General features: G+C 57.5%; 2 protein-coding genes across 3 annotated transcripts in view; both read right to left on the bottom strand.

Annotated features, from left to right (window-relative positions):
- Window positions 1-13,948, bottom strand: part of KIAA0232 (KIAA0232 ortholog) — a 68,838-nt gene extending 54,890 nt beyond the window's left edge. For both annotated transcript variants that reach the window (XM_040966480.1, XM_040966482.1), the window contains exon 1: window positions 13,679-13,948. The gene's annotated coding sequence lies outside the window, so the exon portion shown is untranslated. The remainder of the gene's footprint in view (window positions 1-13,678) is intronic.
- LOC121146742 (basic proline-rich protein-like) lies at window positions 13,812-15,339 on the bottom strand. The gene is made up of 2 exons (XM_040966311.1): window positions 14,655-15,339; window positions 13,812-14,566 (listed from the first exon to the last, which is right to left on the bottom strand). Exons 1-2 carry the CDS (start codon window positions 15,337-15,339, stop codon window positions 13,812-13,814), a joined length of 1,440 nt encoding a protein of 479 aa, XP_040822245.1.
- Between the last annotated feature and the right edge of the window lie 7,576 nt (window positions 15,340-22,915).

Below are 22,915 nucleotides of genomic sequence, written 5' to 3' on the forward strand. Positions count from 1 at the left end.
GTACCCAAACTAGCTTGTCTTTTTTTCCCAAAAAAAAAAAAAAAAATTTTGTTTGAAAGTCTGAGACTTTCAAATCTGACTGATTCCCCCAACAGCTGAAACGGCGGGGTCAGGCGGAAGCCGGGGTCGGGGCAGCTGGAACCTGAGTCTCCTGAGACCACGTCCCTCACAGCTTTCCTACATTCTCCCTGATTAGCAACATGCCCTTCTAGGGGAAGCTTGCTAAGGCCATGGATGCAGCTTTGCCTCCACCCAGGAGCGTGGTGGTCTTGCAGAAGCTGCTGCCTGAGCCTGTTCCGTGAGGATCAAGGTTTCATTTCACTCTAACAAGAGACACTGTTACTTCCATTTCACAGATAACGAAACTGAAACCCAGAATCACTGTCTTCACCAAGGGCACAGCAGGAACGAGGCGCGCGGGCAGGAACGAGGCACGCAGGCAGGAACCAGGCGCGCGGGCAGGCTGCAGAGGCACACGGGCAGGCTGCAGAGTGCAGGCCAGCTGTGGGCCGACAGGGCTCCCTGCTTCTCAAGAGCAGCAGGCTGACTCCTAAGCTGATTTTTTCCCATGGTTTGCAGATGATGGCAGAAATAAGATTCCCACCCCTGTTTTAGGGGTGCAGCTAAAGTTTCAGACAGCTAAGACAGCTGCCTAAAAGGAGAGTTCCTTCTTAAAATTAAGTGACACACGTCCCAGCTCACCACAGTAAGTCAGAAATGAGGACAACGTGCTTTCTCTGACAAACTCGGTTGCACAAAGGCCTCTGTAGGAGTACCTGGTGGTGGCTGGAACTCAGGTGGAAGGATGAGGACCCTTAGATGCAGCTGTAGAAAGTGGGGGACGAGAGGGGCCCGCGTAGTGGTGCAGTGGGCTAAGCCGCCCCCCTCAACCCTGGCCTGCCGCCTCAGAGCACAGGTTCAAGTCCTGGCTGCTCCGTTCTTCCCATCCAGCTCCCTGCAGACGTGTCTGGAAAACAGTGGAAGGGAAGGTGGCCTGGGTGTGTGGGCCCCTGCTACCCAGCGGGAGGCCAGATGGAGTTCCTGGCTCCCAGCTTCCGCCAGGACTCTGCAATCACTGAGTGAGCCCTTACAGGATCACTCTGTTTCACCTTCTCTCTGTCACTCTACCTTGCAAATGAAAAAACTTTTAAAAAGAAAAAAAATGGATAAGGAGAAAATGAGCTTTCCTTGTGAGCAGTTCCCCCTTGCGCTTTGTCCGGGACCTGCGCGGAAGCGTCGGGAGGAGTCCGCCAAAGAGGTCTGATCTCCGAGCTGCCCTGCTCGGTCGGGGACTCGCCCTCGGCAGGAAGTTGTTGGGAGAGGCTGTGAGCCAGGCGTGTCTCCTCTGCTTGCTGACATGCCATGCTGTCCTATGCGCTGTCCCTCAGTCTCACCAGGGGCCAGGACGGGGACCAGTGAGGCTTTGCTACAATTGTGACAGCTGACAAGCACAGAAAATAGGTGGGAGCGGTCTTAGATCCTACTGTATTTCTGAGGGGCTTTCGGCCAGGCTGGAGGGCTCAGCCCCAGCTGGGTGTTCCCGGTCAGGTGGGAGCCCTTCCTGCCCAGCTTGCTCAGGGTGGCCTGAGGCAGGCAGGTCTCGGCGTGTGTGTCGCGACGGGCAGCATTAGTGCAGTCCCTCCAGCGGGGGACACGAGCAGGACACACCTGTGCCCACACATGCAGAGCACTGTTCTTGGTGAAAGGGGAGACTCAAGGGACAAGATGCACTGTCGGGCAGAGGGCTCAGTGGTGGGCAGGAGAGGACTCCAGACCAAGAGGGCTGCTGTCCTGCTGCTGTGGAAGAGGACAGACGGCAGCCCGGAGCCGCCCTTGACCGTTACAGGGAAGCTCACGGCGAGGAAGGTGGGCAGAGAGAAGCCATCTGCACAGAATTCCAGAAATGAAGCCAGCACGGCTACCAGCAGCATAACGACGCGTGCATGCTGCTCACCTTCACGTGCTCTGGAGGCTGGAGAGCCAGACAGGAGTGAGGGCGCGGCCAAGGGAGGGACAGTGGGAACAGAGGGGTCCGTGCCACGTCAGCTGCACGAGGACACAGGTTGAGGCGAGCGTCAGAGAAGCTGGGCCTGGTGGCACTGCTTCATGGGGTGAATGAGTCTAGGAAAAGACCTGTCCCCTCCTTGGTTTTCAAATCAATCTCAGGCAATCTAGTCAGGAGTCTACCTGGAGACTCACTCCTGTATTTGTAAGACTGGCCAGTCCAGGGCCTGGCACAGTGGCTCATTTCGCTGCTCCTCCATGGCTGCTCCACTTCCCACCCAGCTCCCTAACCATAGCTGGGAAAGCGGTAGAGGACGGCCCAACGCCTGCTGACCCTGTACCCATGTGGGAGACCCAGAACAAACTCCTGGCTTCAGACTGGCTCAGCATCAGTTGTTGTGGTCACATGGGGAGTGAAACAAGGATGGAAGATCTTTCTCTGTCTCTCCTCTCTGTAAATCTGCCTTTCCAATAAAAATAAATAAATCTTTAGGAAAAAAATTAAAGTATGATATGCTATTTATACACACATTTAAAATGTCTAACACAATAATATAAACATACTCAATTTGCACTTAAATTGTGACTAGCAGGTGTCATAGGGGTTAAGGTACTGACTGTGGTTCTGGCATCCCATGAGCACCTGTTCAACTCCACTTCCCATCCATCTCCTCCAACGCACGTGGGAGGCAGCAGAAAATGCCCCACGTGTCCAGACCCCTGCACCCAAGTAGGAGACCAGGAATTCCAGCATGGTGACCGTTTGGGAAGTGAACCAGCAGGTGCTAAGATCTGCCCCCTCACCCCCTCTGTGTCACAGTAACTCTACCTTTCAAAATAACAGTTTGGGGAAGCAACTTGGTGGCCTACCAGCCTAATCCTCTGCACGCCAGACGGGATCCCGGTTTCTGTTCCCAGGTCCTGTCCCAGCTGCTGCACTGCTAATCTACTTCCCCGTTAATGGTTGGCAAGACAGTAGAGAACAGCTCAAGTCCCTGGGCCCCTGAGCCCACATGGGAGACCCGTAAGCATCTCCGGACTCCTGGCTTCAGATCGGCCCAGCTTCAATCAGGCAGCCCTCTGGGGAGTGAACCAGTAGGGGAAGAGCTCTGTCTCCGTTTCACCTCCTCTGTAAATCAGCCATTCAGATAAAAATAAATTTATCTTTAAAAGTATTTATTTGGGTCTGGAGTGATACTCACTAGCTAAGCCCTCACCTTACCAGCGCCAGGGTCCCCATGGTGTCAGTTCATGTTCCAGCTGCCCTGCTTCCCGTCCAGCAGGAAGCTAGATGGGAAGAGGTGCAGCACTGTGGCAGGAGCACCTTAATCCACACAATCACAATGCCAAGCTTTCCAGCAAGGCTGAGCCTCAGCGCAGGTGTCTGGATCCCCCTTGTGGCTGTGGCTGGGGGAACCCGTGCTGGGCCAGGCTTCCTGCTGGGGATCACAGCTCCCCATCCATCGCTGTTAGCGGGGAGAGGATGCTGGGCTTGTGGGCAGTCACAATGCCAACAGCGCCAGGCTGTACCTGCTGGCCACCCAGCAGCGAGCTCTGGGGTCTTGAGGATAGGGAATTATTGCCTAGGAACAGCCACGGATAAGGCCACTGTATGTGTAGGTAAGAAATGAACCCTCTAGGACACCCAATGGCAGGGCCACTGTACTTGCAGGTAAGCGATGGAACTGAGGCCTGGTGGTTTGGAGGGGAGAGACCTGAAGATTTTTATGGGTCAAACTGATGCACCAGCCCACATGGGAGTCCTGGGTTGGGCTTGTTAGCATGGAACATGGCTAGTGGCCTGTCTGGCAGGGTTAGATCCCAGAACCAGACAGTGAGTGTCGGATCAGGGGATGGGTCACATTAGACTAGGCCATGACACCAACCAGCACGAAAGAGAACCAGGTCCAGGGATGGATTCTGTGGAGGATACATGGGCCCAACCCTATGGAACTACAAGTCCTGCTGGTTAGCTTGAGAGTTGGGATGGTGATGGGCTGAGCTAGACATGACCATGAAACTCACCAATGCTCACAGTACTGGGGCTGGGAACAAGCGGGGCAGATCCAGGCTGCAGCACCCACATGAGCACCCTAAAACAGGGTGTGGGACACCCTGGCTAGGCAACACCAGCGTATACAAAGACCGGGACGGATGGGGCAGGCCATGCCAGGTAAGGGCCACGCACCCACTGGCATGTGTAAGATCTGGGTCTGCAAGTGGCCTGCGTGGAGGAACCTGGGAAACTCCCCTAGTGGGTCCCAGCTCCTGCTGATGAGCACGTGGTCCAGGCCTGGGTGTTGGGCAGGCTGGGCAGGATAGCTCCATCTATCAGCTAGTGTGTGAGTTGGTTTTGGAAGGCGGCAGACCAGGCGGCCCGAGCAAATGATAGCCCACAAGAAAGTGCAGAAACCAGGATGGAGTGTAGGTCATGCCAGCCGAGGCTGCCATACTTACTGGTCTGCACGAGCCAGAGACGGGAGCAGACTGAGCAGGGTCAGATAGCAGCAACCACCAGTTTGGACTGGGGCCAAGCCGGGTCAGGCCAGGCTGCAACAGCTGAAGGCAAAGGCCAAGACAGGTGAAGGACTATGCCAAGCTGGGTCAGAGCAACCACTGGCATATGCGATATCTGTGCCTGGGATCAGGCCTGGCTGGAGAGCAAAGGGGACACCCTGGCTGGGTTGTGGGTCCCACTGGTGAATGCAGGGGCCGGAGTGGGGGCTGTGGTCTGGTCTAGACATGGCTGCAGTCTCCCTTGGCATGGGTGTGAACTGGGTCCGGGGTATGCCAGACTGGACTAGACTCCACTGGTGCTCATCAGAACCATAGTGGGTGTAGGATGGGTTGATCGGGGTCTCCGCCCCTGCTGTGCCATGTGTGAGCTATGTCTGGGTGCAGACCTGGCTTGGCTGAGATGCAGCACCCAACAGTAAGAATCAGAATGGATGAGAGCCAGTCAGGGAAGGCCACTGTTCCTGCAGGACAGGAGGTGGATTAAATAGGGATGGCCCACGGACCCACCAGTGAGTGTGAGATCTCGCATTGGGAAAGGTTCTGACGGAGGAGCCTGGGGAACTCCTCTGTCAGAACACAGTCCCTGCAGGTAAATGCAAGAAAAGGAACAGTCCAGACCAGACCAGGTTACGGTTCCCACGGGCTTACCTTTGGCTCAGGTCTGGGGCAAGCCAGGCTGGGACAGTTCATATCACCTGCTGGCAAATCTGAGAGCCAGAATGCTGTGTGGGTCATGCCAGGTAAGGCTGCAATATCAGCCAGTTCACATTAGGGCTGGGACTGGGGTCTGGCAGGGCTGGCTGGGCTGTAGTCCCCACCAGCGTGAGCTGGAATTGGGGGCAGTGCAGGACCAGGCTACACACCCACTAGAAAATGCCAAGGTGAGGCAGGCCAAGCCAGACTGGGCCACAGTGCCCAACCAGTATACGTGAGGCCAGGGGAGAGCAGGCGAATCCAGTAGTGGGGCTGCAGGGAGCCCCCCTGCTGGGCCCACTATTCCCACTGGTGAGCGTGACAGCTGGGATTTGGAGCAGACCAGTTCAGACAGGGCTACAACACCTGTTGGCCTGCAGGTAAGCTGGATCAGGGACAAGCCAGGCTGGGTGGACTGTACCTACTGGTACATGCATAAGCCAGAGGGGGGTAAGGGTGGTTTGGGCTTTGCTGCAGCATCAGCTAGCAGATGCTGGCATGGAGGCAAACTCTGTTGAGCTAAACTGCAGAACCACCTGGAGAGTGCAAGATCCAGGAGCGGGAGTGGTCCCATTAGGGAAACAGTTGGCACCTCCCTTCTGGGTTGCCATTCCCACTGGTGAGCATGAGAACCAGGACTGGGATAGGCATGGCTAGACAGAGAGTGGGATAGGCATGGCTAGACAGAGAGTGGCACCCAAGGCATGCGTGTGGTCTGGATAGTGAGACTGGTTGGGCTGAACTAGGCTTCAATGCCCATTGACACGTATGAGAGCTGAATGGGAGGTGGGACAGAACGGACCAGTCTGCTGTGCATACTGGCAAACATGGGAACAAGGGCAGGGCCAGGCCTGGTGGGGGTTATCGTGGGTCGCTCCAACTAGACTACAACTCCCACTGGTTTGCGAGGGGGGTCGAGCATGTGGTGGGAAGAATCGAGCTGGACCGTAACACCCATTAAATGTGCAGAAGACAGGGCTGGAGACAACAGACCCTGCAATTGCAACTACCAGTCTGCACGTAGGCTGACTCGGGCGACGGACTGTGCTGGACCCTGTGTTGGTCAGCACACACAAGGAGCAGGTCTGGATCACCCCAGATGAAGTTTCTTTGGGAATCCCCTCAACTGAACCGCTGGACTCAGAATTCCAGCCATGGAGAACACTGCAGGTTCCACAGTCTGATTGTGGAGTGCATATGTCAAAGCTGAGCGTCCTCAGCGGCTCAGATGGAGCAGTGGACAGCACATCCAGGTGCACATGGAGCATATGGCAGTACACTGGAGCCTGCAGAGGACACCTGACACCACAACAGAGGACAAAATAAATTGATCAACTACCCTAGCCAAGAGTTGGCAGTGAATGCCTGGCAAATGGAGACTCTAAGGTGGACTATGTCAGCCAGTGCAGTCTAAACAGATTTCATTGTGATTGCAGTGGCAAGATCGGCAGCAATACAGAACTACTGAACTATTAAACCACTTGAGCAGGACCCTCGGAGCATGCCCCACATCGGGGACCCTGGGATGGGTGGGAGACTGGGGGGTGGTTTTTCCCCTTATCTCTCCCCTCCCCCAGACACAGGGAGGAGAAAAGAATGTGAAAACAATGGTCTCACCCACTTTCCTCCAGCCCTGGACTCTTCGCATTCTGATCAAATATGTAAAATCTACACAGTTTTAAACGCAGTGCTTCACACTGTAACAGGTAATGTCATCTCAGTGCAAGAACAAGTGGTAGCTCAGTAATAGTTATATAACAATTGCCCATGGACTGTCTAGGGACGCTGTGCACACATAAGAACGTGCACTGTGGCAGTTACATCACAGTGACAAAAAGGTAAAAACTATGCCATCAATTAGTTAAATATATGTTGACAATTTTCAAAAAATATTTTATTCATTTGGAAGGTAGTTAGAGAGAGAAGGTCGTCTTCCAAACCCTAGTTCACTCCCAAAATGGCTGCAGTGGCCATGGGAGCCGCGGGCTAATACCGGAGCTTACCACTGGGTGGCAGGGCCCCCACCACTGTGCCCCAGGCGCAGACACAGGGAAGCCGAGGACAGGGACAGACATCTGTACGGAACACCACTGCCACAGTGACGGCTATACCCCCTACTCCACAACCCGGCCCAACTACGAGCGTCAGGATAGTAGTCCCATTTCTAGCAGCAGATGTGTGTGGCAGACAAGAGAAGCACTCCAACATTCAGTGTGTGTCCAAACCCCAACACAAAACACTACCACGACCCACTTCTACACTCTCAAGCCAATCTCTGTGGTGTAACAGAGAAGCCATCAACGGGTTTCTCCCGAGTAAAATGAGTACAAGACAGGAAGAGAATAAAGAAAACTTCATATTATAACTTACACACTTTCAGACTTCCTTAGTCTGCACATTATCAAAAATTTGCTTTATAATACCCAATTGCATTTAAATTGTTTTAGTAAACAACACAAAATATACAAATTCAACTTTACAGTTTCTAAAAATCAGAAACTTCCTGAAAGATTACAATAGGAGTGTTCATGGATAGCAAGATCTGTGGGTACTCCAGGAGCGCTCACACACACACTGTGCAAACCTGTGGGTACTCCAGGAGCACTCACACTCACACACACACACTGTGCACACCTGTGGGCACTCCAGGAGCACTCACACACACACTGTGCACACCTGTGGGTATTCCAGGAGCACTCACACTCACACACACACACTGTGCACACCTGTGGGTACTCCAGGAGCACTCACACTCACACTCACACACTGTGCACACCTGTGGGCACTCCAGGAGCACGCACACACACACACTGTGCACACCTGTGGGTATTCCAGGAGCACTCACACTCACACACACACACTGTGCACACCTGTGGGTACTCCAGGAGCACTCACATTCACACACACACTGTGCACACCTGTGGGCACTCCAGGAGCACTCACACTCACACACACACACTGTGCACACCTGTGGGCACTCCAGGAGCACTCACATTCACACACACACTGTGCACACCTGTGGGCACTCCAGGAGCACTCACACTCACACACACACACTGTGCACACCTGTGGGCTCTCCAGGAGCACTCACATTCACACACACACTGTGCACACCTGTGGGCACTCCAGGAGCACTCACACTCAGAGTATGCACACCTGTGGGTACTCCAGGAGCACTCACACACACACTCACACAGTGTACACCTGTGGGTACTCCAGGAGCACTCACACTCACAGAGTATGCACACCTGTGGGTACTCCAGGAGCACTCACACTCACACACACACACACTGTGCACACCTGTGGGCACTCCAGGAGCACTCACACTCAGAGTATGCACACCTGTGGGTACTCCAGGAGCACTCACACTCACACACACACAGTGTGCATACCTGTGGGTACTCCAGGAGCACTCACACACACACTCACACACAGTGTGCACACCTGTGGGTACTCCAGGAGCACTCACACTCACACACACACACTGTGCACACCTGTGGGTACTCCAGGAGCACTCACACACACACACACTGTGCACACCTGTGGGCACTCCAGGAGCACTCACACTCACACTCACACACACACACTGTGCACACCTGTGGGTACTCCAGGAGCACTCACACTCACACTGTGCACACCTGTGGGCACTCCAGGAGCACTCACACTCACACTGTGCACACCTGTGGGCACTCCAGGAGCACTCACACTCACACAGTGTGCACACCTGTGGGCACTCCAGGAGCACTCACATTCACACACACTGTGCACACCTGTGGGCACTCCAGGAGCACTCACACTCACACACTGTGTACACCTGTGGGCACTCCAGGAGCACTCACACTCACACACACTGTGCACACCTGTGGGTACTCCAGGAGCACTCACATTCACACACACACTGTGCACACCTGTGGGCACTCCAGGAGCACTCACACTCACACACAGTGTGCACACCTGTGGGTACTCCAGGAGCACTCACACACACACTCACACAGTGTGCACACCTGTGGGTACTCCAGGAGCACTCACACACACACACACACTGTGCACACCTGTGGGCACTCCAGGAGCACTCACACTCACACTCACACACACACACTGTGCACACCTGTGTGCACTCCAGGAGCACTCACACACACACACACAGTGTGCACACCTGTGGGTACTCCAGGAGCACTCACACTCACACACAGTGTGCACACCTGTGGGCACTCCAGAAGCACTCACTCACACACTCACACCTGTGGGCACTCCAGAAGCACTCACTCACACACTCACACCTGTGGGCACTCCAGAAGCACTCACTCACACACTCACACCTGTGCTCACAGAGCCCACAGGTGCCTGTATTCACAGGCCTCATGCATATGCAAGCACAGGGCTGTGTTCACAGACCTAATCTCTACATCCTCCTTCATTCACACATCCATCTGTGTTGACTGACCTCACAAACACACACACACACAGCCTGTGTTCAGGCCTCATCCACACATACACCTGTATTCTCATCTCATTCATTCACCACCCCACGCGTCTGTTCACGGATGTCATTCACCATCAACACACACATTCACAGACTCCTGCATATTTCCCCTGTCATATCCCTTTGATTTCCAATAAAGATGCCAGCTGTGTTAGCATGTTCACCCACTACAGTAGTCCTGCTATGCCCACATTTGGGGACCAGATTTCAAGAGTTTAGGAAAACATATATTTCTAGATGAAAAGACTTAACCAACCCATGTAAGTTAAACAGGCAGAGTCACCCTGGCAAACCCGGGGACTCCGCATTTCAGAACCAGCCGCCCTGTTGAGGACTTACTTGAGCAGTGATGCACACAAATTTGCATCTGGTAATTAAAAGTGTACAAGTTGCTGGTTCCTCACCTACCTAGTCACTACGCAGCCGGGCCGAGACTGCCACAAGCCCCAGGGCGAGGGGAAAGCCTGGGTGTGTGGGGAACTCTCCCACGTGAACGACGACATGGTGCATGACTGCTCTGCTGGCTCCAGTCGTCTCGCCTTTAACCCACTCAGCTGCAGGGGTTTGCACGAGTAACTCAGCACTACCCCGCAAAAGGCCCCTCCGACTCACTGAGAACCTGAGTGCAGCCGACGCCTTGACCCACACGCCCCAGACGCAGCCCTGTGAGCAGGTGGCAAGGGGCACGCACCCATCAGGCAGCTGATCCAGCCCTTCAAGCCACACACCGAGCACCCATTGCCTGGGTGGGGGCCCACCCAGGTCTCCCATGCAGCTGCCCCCTCCCTGCTCCCCTGCGCTGAAGTCAGAGATTGCAAAGGGACGCCCAGCTAATGTTCAGAAAATGAGAGCTGTGCAAAATCCCACCTCACACGCTAGAGGGTCTCGACAGCATAACCCCACCCCTAGCCATCTCCTTCTCTTTTCTCCCAGCACTTCATAATCCAGGAAAGACCTACATGTAGAGTTAACATAAACTAAAACCTCTCTCTCTCTCTCTCTCTCTCTCTCTCTCTCTCTCTCTCACACACACACACACATACACACACACACATCAGGCAGGCACTGACAACAAGAATGTACAGTTGAGTCTGAAAAACAGGGTAGAAAAAACAGCAGCATTTTAACCAAGTCTCCACAATTCTGATAACGAAGAAAAAGGTGAAAAGAACATTCCAGACTAAAGGAACCGGACAGACAATTGGAGAACTAGCCAAAGCTCTCCTGCCTAGATATGAGGGGACGAGAAGACACTGGGTGGAAGATGAGTGCAGAGGGTAGAGTGAATGATTGTCTGACCCTCTGGACTAATGACTTTCCTCCCCCTCTGACGGGAGCAGAGGAGTCAGCAAGGCCAAAGCCTCTTGGCATCACACCTCCAGCGTCACCCATAGAGCTGTCACAGCCCCCAAGGGCGCAGGAAGGGGCCCACAGTGCAAACGGGCTGGGCAAGGAAGACAGCATGATGTGGCTTCCATATTAAATAACCCAGGCAACAGAACCAGCCAAGACAGAAGGAAGGGGAGAAGCGACGAGAGCAGGACCACCACAAATGAAAAGCTTGACGGAGGCAAATTTCGGAAGCTCTGGCTGACAAGAAAAGCAGCAGCACTGTGATGTGCAGGTCAAGCCAGGCTGAAAGGGCAGGGTCCCCGGTGGATGCTGGCTCCTGTCCCGGCTGTCCCACTTCTGATTCGGCTCCTTACTAATGGCTGAAGATGGCCATGGTTCAGACCCAGATGAAGTTCCCAGCACGTGGTCTGGGGCCTCATCTGGGGGCAAACCAGCAGACAGGCCATTCTCTTTCTATGTAACTTTGAATTGGGAAATAAATGAAGCTTATAAAAGGCAGGCTTCTCGAAAGTTCTCCAGCTTGGGTAAGGAGGGGGGCGACGTGCAGAGAAGCGAGACACCTCCTTCCTCCCTCTTTCCAATTCCCCCTGCACACAAAGCCCGGCCTGAGGGTAAACACCCAGCACCCCTGCCCAACCACAGGACTGTAGCCACAGTCCACCTCCATAACACAGGTTTACACAAAGGCAGGTGAGCTAACGGGCAGGGCATGACGGTACCTTCAAACCTGCTCCTGCCCGAGACACAAGGCAGCGAGCTGGTGCAGGGGCTGGACCCACACTCAGACTCTTGCTACTGAGCCCGTGAGAAGCCAGCATAACCTATAGGAATACTCTAAACAGGATTCATCTCGATGCAGTGAACCCGAGTTTTCAATGCTGTGGTAGGTACCCTGATATTTGTTCTCAGAAACATTTCAAAGAGGGACGAGCACTCTGGCATAGCCAGTCAAGTCACTAACCATGATGCCAGCTCCCCAACACACCCAGGTGTATGGGTCACTGCACCCACATGGGAGACTCAGAAGGAGCTCCCAGCTTCGGGCTGGCCCAGCCCCAGCCACTGCAGCTGTCTGAGGAGTGAACCAGTGCATAAAAGATCTTGCTCTCTCCGTCACTCCCTCCCTCTCCTTATATAACTCTGCCTTTCAAATAATTAGGTAAATCTTCAGAACTTCAAGCGCAGGGGTGTGGCATTGCGGGTTAAGCATCCCACGGCAGAGTGCTGGCTTGAGCCCGGGCTGCTGCACTTCCAATCCAGCTTCCTGTTCATGCACGCGGGAAGCTGGTGCATCTGCTACCTCCCAGGAGCCCACATGGAGTTCCTGGCTCCTGACTGTGGCCTGGCCCAAAGCACTGCAGGGGACATAACATCTGAGGCAAGCTTTTAAAACCTGGAGCGCAAGTGAGGCAGGGCATTTCCACTAAGGAGACTATCCCGCGAAGAGCTGGAGTGGCTTGGCACCGTCAAGGACGCGTGAGGCCTCACGGAGCTGGCCTGCGTGGGAACAGGCACAGAGAGGACCAGAGCCAGACGGCGAGGCTGCAAGTGTCAACTCCGGTGTCTCGGGCAAGGCCGTCTGGGGCGCCTGCTGAGCCGGAGGCTGGCAGCAGGAGGGAGCGGGGAGAAGCTGAAGAGCATGCAGGGAGCTCGCAGTGGAGCCAGCTGTGGCTCCCGGGGCAACAACCCTCACCCCACATGTGAAGGGTCCCGTGAGACCATCACCATCCTGGGAAATGGGTGTCATCAACTGTCCCATTCTGCAGATGAGAAACCGGCTCAGTGGTCACCAACTGCTCCAAGCAAGGGCTATCAGGGCAGCGGCAAAGCCCTGGCAGCCACCAGGTGGGCACGGGAACCACCATGCAAGTGCTGCACACTCACCTCACGCCAGCCAGTGCTCGCAAACCAGCTATCACCCCTGTGGCACCCACGGAGGCCACAGCAGACGGCCCTGCTGCTGCTCCAGACCACCCCCAGCCCCTCCAAGCCACGAGGCTGAGTAAAATCTCACAGTAACATCCCCCTTCCCAACAACCCGTGAGGGATACAGCCGGCATTTCGTGGGCGACATGTGCTTACAAAAATCCCCTGAAACCCAATACTGAAGCCACAAACGACTTTCCGAAGGATTAAAACGGCATTAGCCAGCATGGGTGGCGACAGGGGCTGGACAGACAGCGCTGCTCGCACGGTGCTTCCGGAGGTATGCGAAGGCACGCCTGTGGGTCCCCAGACCTAGTTAGGAATGGTTCAGCCCAGAATCATATTTGACCTTCAGCACGCAGAGGACTTGGGATTCGAATCAGTCCAATTGTCCCAGAGCCGGTCTCCTAGCACACAGCCAAGATCTAGCTCAAGGATTCCACCCGCAGCATCGCCTGTAATCCAAACCGCTCGCCCCCCACTCACCTGCCAACATCCTTTTTCTATACACGCAAAGCCCCTGGCATGTGAAGCCCATTCTTGCGCACCTGCGCGATGAGCCCAAACCAGCCAGGTGAATGCCGGCAAGAATCCCACTTCGCACTTCCAACAGCGAACTGCACCCCGACCCCGTGCAGCCCCTGCCCGCCGCATCCCCACCCTCCCCACCCCCAGGGTTAAGTCTTTAAATAGCTCGCTTACAGAGGACGAGAGCCGAAAAGGGCGGCAAAGAAGAACCCCAAAACTGATTTCTTTCTGCCACGGTCCGGGGGTGGGCGCGCACGGTGAGGGGGAGGAGAGGGAAGAGGGTGTCCGCCAGAGCTTGGCAGACCCGTCACCCGCGCGGCCCCGACTCTAAGGGCCGACCAGAAGCTCTGGCACAAGCAAGCCTGGGGGCGCTCCGGCCGGGAGGCGGGTCGCAGACGCGCGTCCTCGGGTCCGGCCCGCGGCGAGCCAGCAGGGCGTTCGGGGTGGCACGCCTGCGACTTCGGGGCCCTGTCACTTCTGCATTCGCCCGGTAACCTTCGCCAAACCTTGCGCCGCACCGGCCCCGCCCCGCGCGCGCCGCGCCCCGCGCCATAGGCCCGCGCGGCCGCCGCTCAGCCGCCTCCCCCGCCCCGCGCTTCTCCCCGCCCGGGGCCCCGAAAGGACAATGCTGCAGGGGAGGGGGAGCGGGACGCCGGGGACGCGAGCGGGGCCCCCTCCCCGCGCCCGGCCCCGCGCCGCAGAGCAGCCCCCCGCCCCCGGCAGCGCGCACACCCGCCGCCTCGCATCCTCCCCCGCCGCCGCCGCCGCCGCACCGGCCCGGGGGACGGGCCGGCCCATTGTGCGGACTCATCGCCCACTGGCCGCGAGCGAGCGCGGGCGCCCGGCCCCGAGCCCCGCAGGCCGCCGGCGCCCCCTCAGCCGGCCCTCCCTGCGCGCCCCCGCCGTACCTGCCCCGGCGGCCGGCGGCGGCGCCTCTCCTCTCGCTCCGAGGGGCTGCGGGCGCTGCCGACGCCGGGCGGCCCTGGCCTGCGCCTGACGTACGAGCGGCGGCCCCGGCGCCACTCGGCGGAGGGCGGGAGGCGGCGCGCCGCAGCCGCTCCGCTCCGTTACCCGGCAACTGGCCTCAGCGCCCCGCCAACCAGGCCCGCGCTCCATATCCTTCCGCCCGGGCGCCGGGATTACATCACACCGGCCCCGCCCCGCGCCGGGCCCGGGCGCGCTCCGGGGGCGCAGGGGAGGCAGCGGGGCGCGGGCTGCAGGCCGGGGCAGCGCGGCGTGGGGGGCGCAGGGGACGCAGCGGGGCTCAGAGGACGAGGGCTGCAGGCCGGGGGCAGCGCGGCGTGGGGGGCGCAGGGGACGCAGCGGGGCGCGGGCTGCAGGCTGGGGCAGCGGGGCGTGGGGGCCGCGGGGGACGCAGCGGGGTGTGGGGCTGCAGGCCCGGGGCAGCGGGGCATGGGGGCACAGGGGACGCAGCGGGGCTCAGGGGACGAGGGCTGCAGGCCGGGGGCAGCGCGGCGTGGGGGGCGCAGGGGACGCAGCGGGGCGCGGGCTGCAGGCCGGGGCAGCGCGGCGTGGGGGGCGCAGGGGACGCAGCGGGGCTCAGGGGACGAGGGCTGCAGGCCGGGGGCAGCGCGGCGTGGGGGGCGCAGGGGACGCAGCGGGGCGCGGGCTGCAGGCTGGGGCAGCGGGGCGTGGGGGCCGCGGGGGACGCAGCGGGGCTCAGGGGACGAGGGCTGCAGGCCGGGGGCAGCGCGGCGTGAGGGGCACGGGCGCGCGCTCCGGGGGCGCAGGGGACGCGGGCCGGGGCAACGGGGCGTGGGGGGCGCAGGGGACGCAGCGGGGCGCGGGGCTGCAGGCCCGGGGCAGCGGGGCATGGGGGCGCAGGGGACGCAGCGGGGCTCAGGGGACGAGGGCTGCAGGCCGGGGCAGCGGGGCGCGGGGGCTGCAGGACTGGGGCACCGAGGGGCTGACCTGGGCCCCGCGCCCCAGACCGCCTTCGGGGAATGCGCCCCCTCGTCGCCACGTCCTAGGATGGCTCGCGTGGGCAGCATAAAGATGGCATTTTAAGAAAAAAATTAGATATCCTAAAAAAAAAACTGCCTTGCATTTTATGATTGTTATTAAGTAGACAGAAAATGCAAAAAATTCTGGGAGATTCGGAAGTGGCAACCAAAAATGTGCACTAACCTTTGCCGCAGCCTCTTCACACCCACCCACCCGCCCCGAAGGCACCCCACCCCCTTCCCCTTGCCAGGCCAGTCCTGAAAAGGGGAACAATTCAGTCAATTAAGGGGCTGCGAGGTGACCCACTTGCAAAGAACACATCCTGGGAGGGCGTGGCTTGCCTGGGGTCAGTTGTCCACCAGCTAAACCCGGCAGGTGCCAGGCCCTAGGCTTCTGCCTTCGTGGGGGTGAGGCTGCCAGGCGCCAGCTCTGGGGGTGGAAGCTGGCCAGCGCCAAGGGAGGCAGGCGGCCGTGTCCTGGACTGTGGCTGGACAGATGGCCTTGACGAACTGTGACTCCACGTGGTAGCTGCTCAGTGTCCAGGGCAGAGCGCCGCCACCATTTCATTGGCTGGTTTCAGCCTTGTGAGCGGGAGAGGCCTCGGGCTCCCAGGCCCCACGTGCACCGCAGGCCCCGGGGTTTCCCTGGTCAGAGCTCTGCCCCCATCTGCTGGCTCCAGCTTGCTTTCCAAGTGTCTCCCCAGAAATCTCAGCAGCACCTGTTCACCCCACACTTTCTAACACCTGTTCTGGGCCTGGCTGGGTGCCAGGCAGGGGCGGACCCTAGGCCCTGGCCCATGGAAGAATGAGCCGGTATGGGAGGCCTAGGAGCACGCGGCGGCGGGAAGGGACCGAGCTTCCCGTTTGACTCTCAAGGTGCTCCCAGACCCCGGGTGTCTCCCGCCCGCACCGCGCTTCCGCACAATACCAGGGACTTGGGCAGTAACAATGTATCTTACAGTCTCAGAAAAAAGTAAGCAGTTGGCCCCCTTCTAGACAGGCACACACACCAAGCTTACTGATCTTAGTGTATCACTTTGACACAGAGCCTCTTTGTTAATAAACTACAAACTGGCAGAACCTGAAGGCTTCTTGGAAGAAGAGGTGCCTGCCTTGAGCAGGAATTAACTAGGCTTAGTAGGATCTGCAGGTGGTGGGGAGGTTACCAGGAAGAATGGAAATCTCCCTGCCCGCCGCTCCCCAGACCTTGGTGACCCTGTTTCCTTAACAAAATCTTCAGATATTTTTTTAAGACTGATGTTTTTTGAGAGTTTCCATCTACTGGCTCTCCCCACCGCAAGCACTGCCCCCCTCGCCCTTTGGGCCAAAGCTGGGAGCTGGAGGAGCAGGCTGGCTCTCGCAGGGTGGCACGAGCCACCTCCAGCAGCAACCCCAGGAACTTCCACGTGCCAGCTGCAGGCTGAAGGCCCCCACCCCAGACGGTGGATTTTCCAGGAAGCACCAGAAGGCGTGGTTAACCACAACCTTCCAGCTCCCCCGACTCTCCTGCCCAGCCGCTGTCACCCACCCAGAGGCCCTGTCCTGACACCCAAGGTAGGAGGGTAAACCCCTGTTCTTTTTTATATGATTTAAAGACTTGGTTGGTTTTTTTTTAATTGGAAAGTCAGATTTACAGAAAGATCTTTCATCCACTCCCCAAGTGGTCACAACAGCCAGAGCTGAACCAATCAGAAGCCATGAGTGAGGAGCGTGTTCCTTATGTCCCACATGGGTGCAGGATCCCTAGGCATTGGGCCATCCTCTGCTGGGAGCTGGATGGGAAGTAGGGCAGCTGGAACTCGAACCGGCGCCATATGGGATCCCGGCACTTGGTGAAGAATTAGTTGAGCCATTGAGCTGGACCTTATTTATTTGTTTAGAAAGTAGAGCTACTGAAACAGGGAGAAACAGATCTTCCAGGTTACTCCTTGGGGCTAGGCCAGGACAAGCCAGGAGTCAGGAGCTCATCTGGGTCTCTCACATGGATACCGGGATCCAAGGACTTGGGTCATCTTCTAATTGCCCGAGTGTATTAGCAGGAAGCTGGGTTGAAAGCGAAGCAGCTGGGACATGAACCAGCACCCATCTGGGATGCCACTCTCACCTCAGTGGGGGCAACTCTTGACAGATTCTTCATTAATATCAGCTTCCACTTTTCATCCTTATCTTGGGGGAACAGGCGTCTTGCCCATGGTCTTCACTCTGCATGCCCAGGGTTCCTCATGCAAGCACGTAACTCAGATGACATCTGGTTTGTGAGGAGATGACAGAGTGGTCACCTGTGATGGAGTGGACATTCAATGGGCAATGCCCCTCTTCTAGGGAGCGGTCAGAGGCCAGGGTCACTGGGAGCGGTCAGAGGCCAGGGTCACTGGGAGCGGTCAGAGGCCAGGGTTGTCAGGAGCGGTCAGAGGCCAGGGTCATCAGGAGTGGTCAGTGGCCAGGGTTGCCAAGACCAGTCCTGCACATGTTAGCCTGCTGCCTCGCCCGTGACTTGGCTGAGGCTCCTGGGTGGAGACCAGCCAAGTTCAGCTCAGGACAGCAGTAGCTCTCTCGCCCTAGTGGGGTAAGATCCCCGAGGAATGCAGGAGGCCAGAAGGTGCCAGCAGTAAGGCAGTGTTGGCACGGAGGCTGAGGACTCTGAAGAGAGATGGTCCCTGTCTCTAGTGCGTGTGGAGACTACTCGTTTCGTTTCTCCGATTTCAAGTGCACCTGCTGCAGAGCAGGCTCAGCAGTGACACAGGGGTTAAGATGACAACGTGCCATGCCCTCTGACTCACATGTTCTAAATGCCAGGGAGGATGCCAGCAAATGCCAGCTGGGGCAGCGACTCTGTAAACATACCTGCTTGGCCAGCGGGGACAACATGGCTGGGCCCCCCACTCTGTGACTGCCCACAGCAGCACTTGTTAGCACGCTGTCACCAGCCCCTGCATCCCAAGCCCCAGCCGCTTCACAGGTGCCTTGCCCGCCCACTTGGCTCTTACTCAGAGATCCTGAGGCTCTGCTGGGTTGAATGGCTCACCCTAGGGCACACAGTCAGTAAGAGGCAGCACCAGCGTCTCATCCCAGCCCTCATCTTGCCCCTTGTTTCATCAAAATCCATCCTGAGTCAACTTTTTAGTGTGTGATGCCCAGATAAGAAACACAACCCAGTGAACCCTTCATTGTCCACCGCCCTCGGGGAGCAACCAGCTGTTCAGCCAGCCCAGATGTTATCGGTTCAGGTGACCTCATGGCCTCTCTCCGACTCCCTGCAGGTGCACAGGCCCCTCCCACCCCTCCTAGCTTCCATCCCTCCTAAAGTTGTAGGCAGTACTCCAGGGTCTGAGGAGCCACACCTCTGCCAGCCTCAGGCCACAGCTGTGACCTGCCCAGGGCTGTGGTGTTCCAGCAGGTGAAGAGACAGCCATGATGGTCTGTGCTCCTGCTTGGGGACGGGGGCTGTGCAAGCCAAGCCGGGGTGTGGTGGTCCCCCTTGGCCTGTGTGGTCATTCTCCTGCCTGACTTCTTCCTCTCCCCTGCCCCTCCACCCCAACCTGGGGAAGGCGCAGCCTCATCGTCAGGGACCATCAGCGCAGACACAGGGCAGTGTGGTGGTTACGAACAAAGTCAGGGCATGGGGAAGGAAGCCAGATGAAGCCGGAGTCTATCATACCACAGCCCCCAGCCTGCAGAAGTCATTTGGCTGCTCTCTTACCTGTGAAATCGGAACAATCGTAGTGGTGTCTGTCTCTTAGGTTAGTTCTTCATTCTATTCTATTTGAAAAAGAGAGAGAGAGAGAGAGAGAATCTTCCATCCATTAGTTCGTTCCCCAAGTGACTGCTACAGCCAGAGTTGTGCCTGTCTGCCTATAGATGCCTCTTCAGCATCATAGGTGGCAACTCTGTGGCAAGGCACCGCCCCTCTGGCCCGCAGGAAGTAACATTTCAGCTGAAGCCTGAAAGATGAGAAGGAAAGGCTACGCTGAGGGGTCTTGTGAAAGCCACAGGATGCTGTGTGGGTGTGTGCGCAGAGTCCAGCTCCCATCAGGTCCACTATCGAAAGAAGTTTAGGGCTGGTGGGAATTGTGAACCTTTGGCAGGTATGTGAGAGAATTTCCCACTTGAACCCAGCTGGATGGGGCGTGTCTGACCCCGGTGTTCTGGTGAGCCCAGAGCTGACTCAGCTTGTGGCCCCGGAGGAACGGGCTCTTTTGGGTCTGTCGGAGTCTGGGACAAGGCTGCAGCTCCAGGTCGTCTAGACGATAATCCACAACTAGGCAGCCCCTGGCTGTCTTAAGAGCAATGTGTTAGAGGAAGCTGGAGGGAGATCTTCCATCTGCTGGTTCACTCTCCACGTAGCCCCAACAGCTGGGATTGAGCCGATCCAAAGCCAGAAGCCAGGAACCAGGAACACTTCCTTAACTCAATTACATCTGCAAAGACCTGTTTTCCATGTGAAGTCACGCTCACAAGGTTCCAGGGATCACATCTTGTAGGTTCACTCTGCTCTGGCCCTGAAACCCACACAGCTCCCACCTTTGTGTGTTGCTGGTTTGTTTTGCTATACTTGCTAAGGGTCATGTGCTGGGCTGTGTGTGCTTCGGTGTGCACTGCCTTTCTCCCTGTCTACCTGTGGGCTCCAGGGAGGGCAGGTGGCTCCATGCCTCCCCATCCTCCACCTAGCAGGTGCTCAGGGTGCATAGCATTGGGATGACTCAGTCGGGGGGGGTGGCTGGAGGGTCACAGCCCCATCGGAGACATTCCCCAAACCTGGAATCACTGCTCACAACCACGATGCGGTGATGGACACAGGGGACATGGTGGCATGGATGTTGGCTGGTGGCGACTGACGCTGTGTGTATCTTACACGCCATAATTATTTCATAGTCTGATGACCATGCTTTTGCTCCGTGGCAGGGAGCTGGCGTCTTCCTGGAGGAATGACCACACGTGAGACCAGCTCTTGGGCAAGCGTCCGGCCCAGTCTTGCCCTGTCCAAGGCAGGCAATGTGGCCTCTCACACAGAAAAGCTGCCCTGGAGGGTCAACCCCAGGGCTCCTTCAACTCAGGCTGGGAGCTCTGGCCAGCAGCAGGCTCTCTGCTCTCCCAGAGGCTCATGTGCAGGGAGCACGGTCCCCAGGGAGGGACCAGGATCGAGAGGTGGTAGGTCCAGGGGTGGAGCCCAGAGTGTGGCAGAGGGGTCAGGGGAGTGGGACGATGCCTGCAGAAGCAGTTACCCCTGAAAGAGGAGGCCAGTGTCCAAGAACGAGCCTGGACCACTCTCCAACTCCATCTTGTCTCTCCTCCCACACACATTCCCATCACCACCGCGCCATCCTGCCAAGGGGGCCGCTCGTCATGGATGTCCAAGAGCTACGAGCACCTCTCCCCACTGTAAGGGACACAGCAGAAGCTGGAAGAAGGCCCCCAAAGCATGGCAACCAGGGAGGGGTGGGAAAGGCAGGGCTCCTTCTGGGGCCCCAGCAGAAGGCTTTCTGCCTGAAGCAGTTGGCAGCTGGTGCAAAGCCAGGACCAGCAGGCAGCAAATCCCCAGGCCTTTCCAGAGCCCATGATCACCTCATGTGGCCTGGCACAGCCAACTCCCCTCAGGTGCGCCTCGCAGCTCATAGATGCGATCTTGGCCTCAGCTTAGGTTGTGGCCTTTCTGAGGGAAAGTTTCCCACGAGACACTCTGCTGTCCCCACAGCCACTGCTCGAGCCCCTCACAGGCTGCTCCAAGGCCGTTCAGTCCCCTGGGCTATGACGTGCTAGCTCCCCCATGAGATGGGGCAGGGGGGTCTTTTTCTCTAGACCTGCCCCTCCACGCGCAGCTCTGAGACCCTCCCATCTGGCTTGTCTACCTGCATCTGCTGCTTGTTCGTCCCTTGGGGCAGAGGCCTGGTCTGGAACACAGCATCCTAAACATTGCTGAACTGCTTCTGTCTGTAACGTGTCCCCACCTCCTAGGCTGAGGGCCCTGGAGAAGGCAGGCACCCCAATACCCCAACACAGGGTCCTGGGGTGGCGGGTGCTCTGCCAGGCAGACCAAACCTGTGCACTTCCTCACCTCAATCCTTACTGCTGAGATGGCTGGATTTGTCCTCCTGAGCCCTCCCTATTCTAGGGGCAGAGAGACCCCAAGCTCAGAGGGCGGGAGGCGCGCCCGCAGGCAGACACCCAGCACAAGTGGCTGACACCCCCTCTCACTCCCCAGGCCCCCTCTGTGTTGCTCCTCAGTAAAGCATTCCCTGTTTGGAAGCCACGCTCTGCCCCTAGATGTTGCTCTCCAGGCCTTTCTCGGCTCGTGTGCCTGAAACTCAGTCCCCAAGGCACATTCGTTGTCCTGGTCTGGGTCCCGGCCACCCCCACTTTGCATGCGCCCTCACGTTATCCACGTGGCCCAAGTCCTCGTGTTTACCCACTCTGGAGCAGGTGTAAGCATCCCCTTCCTTTTTAGTTGGAAGTTTTGTTGTAAAGTTGAGAGGCTAAGAGACAGAGACATTCTGTCCGCTGGTTATTCTCAAATGCCTGAAACAGTGAGAGCCGGGCAAAGCTGGAGCTAGGGCTGGCATCCATGGGTAAAGCTGACGTGCCATCGGGTGTTGGTGTATGTCTCAGCGGTGCCATTTCCGACACAGCTCCCTGCTCATGGCCTGGGCCAGATGCCTGGACCCCTGAACCCATGGGGGAGGCCAGGAGGAAGCTCCTGGCTCAGCTCCAGCTGTATCAGTCACCTGGGGAATGAAGCAGCAAGGGAAGGCCTCTCTGTCTCCCTCTCTCTCTCTGTAATTCTGACATTAAAATTTAAAAACAAAACAAAGAAAAAAGAAACTTAGAGCTAGCAACTTCATCCGGGTCTCCCACAAGGGTGGCTGGGATCCTTGAGCCACCCAGCACCTGCCCCATCTCAAGGTGCTGCAAGCTGCACTGGAAGTAGAGGAGCCAGGTCTTATCAGGTCTCATCAGGCCCCAGGACTCGAACCCAGGACGCAGCCAACTGCTGCACCAAATGCCCATCCTCTTCCCTTTGAAAGCTGGATGGTTTCCTATCTGTGGATTGGTCACATCGCCGATCTGCATGTTCATCCTAAGCTCTGATCCTCATGTGCAGTGACGTCCCTGTCCTCATGATTCCTTTGCCTGCTGGGTAACAAGGTTCAGGGACCTACTGAGCAGGGAAGGGGTGGCAGCAACGGGTATGGGCCTCTGCAGACACCAGCAGTGGCCCCCAGGCGTGCATGGCACAGCATCGCACAGGCAACCTCCAAGCAGGTGTAGCCCCAGCCACATTACCCCTGCTCCAGAGTCTGGCTCCCACAGCCTCCAGTCCCAGCCTGTCCCAGGAGGCAGCTCCTGGCCACGCCCCTGGCTTCGCAGACGCTGCGTCCACTGCCCAGGCCCTGTTTGGATGCTCTCCCAATAGCCCCCAGGGCTGGGTCCTCCCTTGTAAAGCTTCACCACA

Source organism: Ochotona curzoniae, unplaced genomic scaffold, assembly GCF_017591425.1.
Source record: "Ochotona curzoniae isolate NIBS_2020 unplaced genomic scaffold, NIBS_Ocur_1.0 scaffold_4505, whole genome shotgun sequence".
In the NCBI taxonomy this organism is placed as follows: domain Eukaryota; kingdom Metazoa; phylum Chordata; class Mammalia; order Lagomorpha; family Ochotonidae; genus Ochotona; species Ochotona curzoniae.

Bases quoted from the DNA above. Each gene is read 5' to 3' on its own strand.
- LOC121146742 (XM_040966311.1), bottom strand. From the start codon at position 15,339: ATGCCCCGCTGCCCCGGGCCTGCAGCCCCGCGCCCCGCTGCGTCCCCT. The intron at 14,567-14,654 runs GTGTGATGTAAT...CGGGTAACGGAG, and splicing joins CCCGGCGCGGGGCGGGGCCG to CGGAGCGGCTGCGGCGCGCC.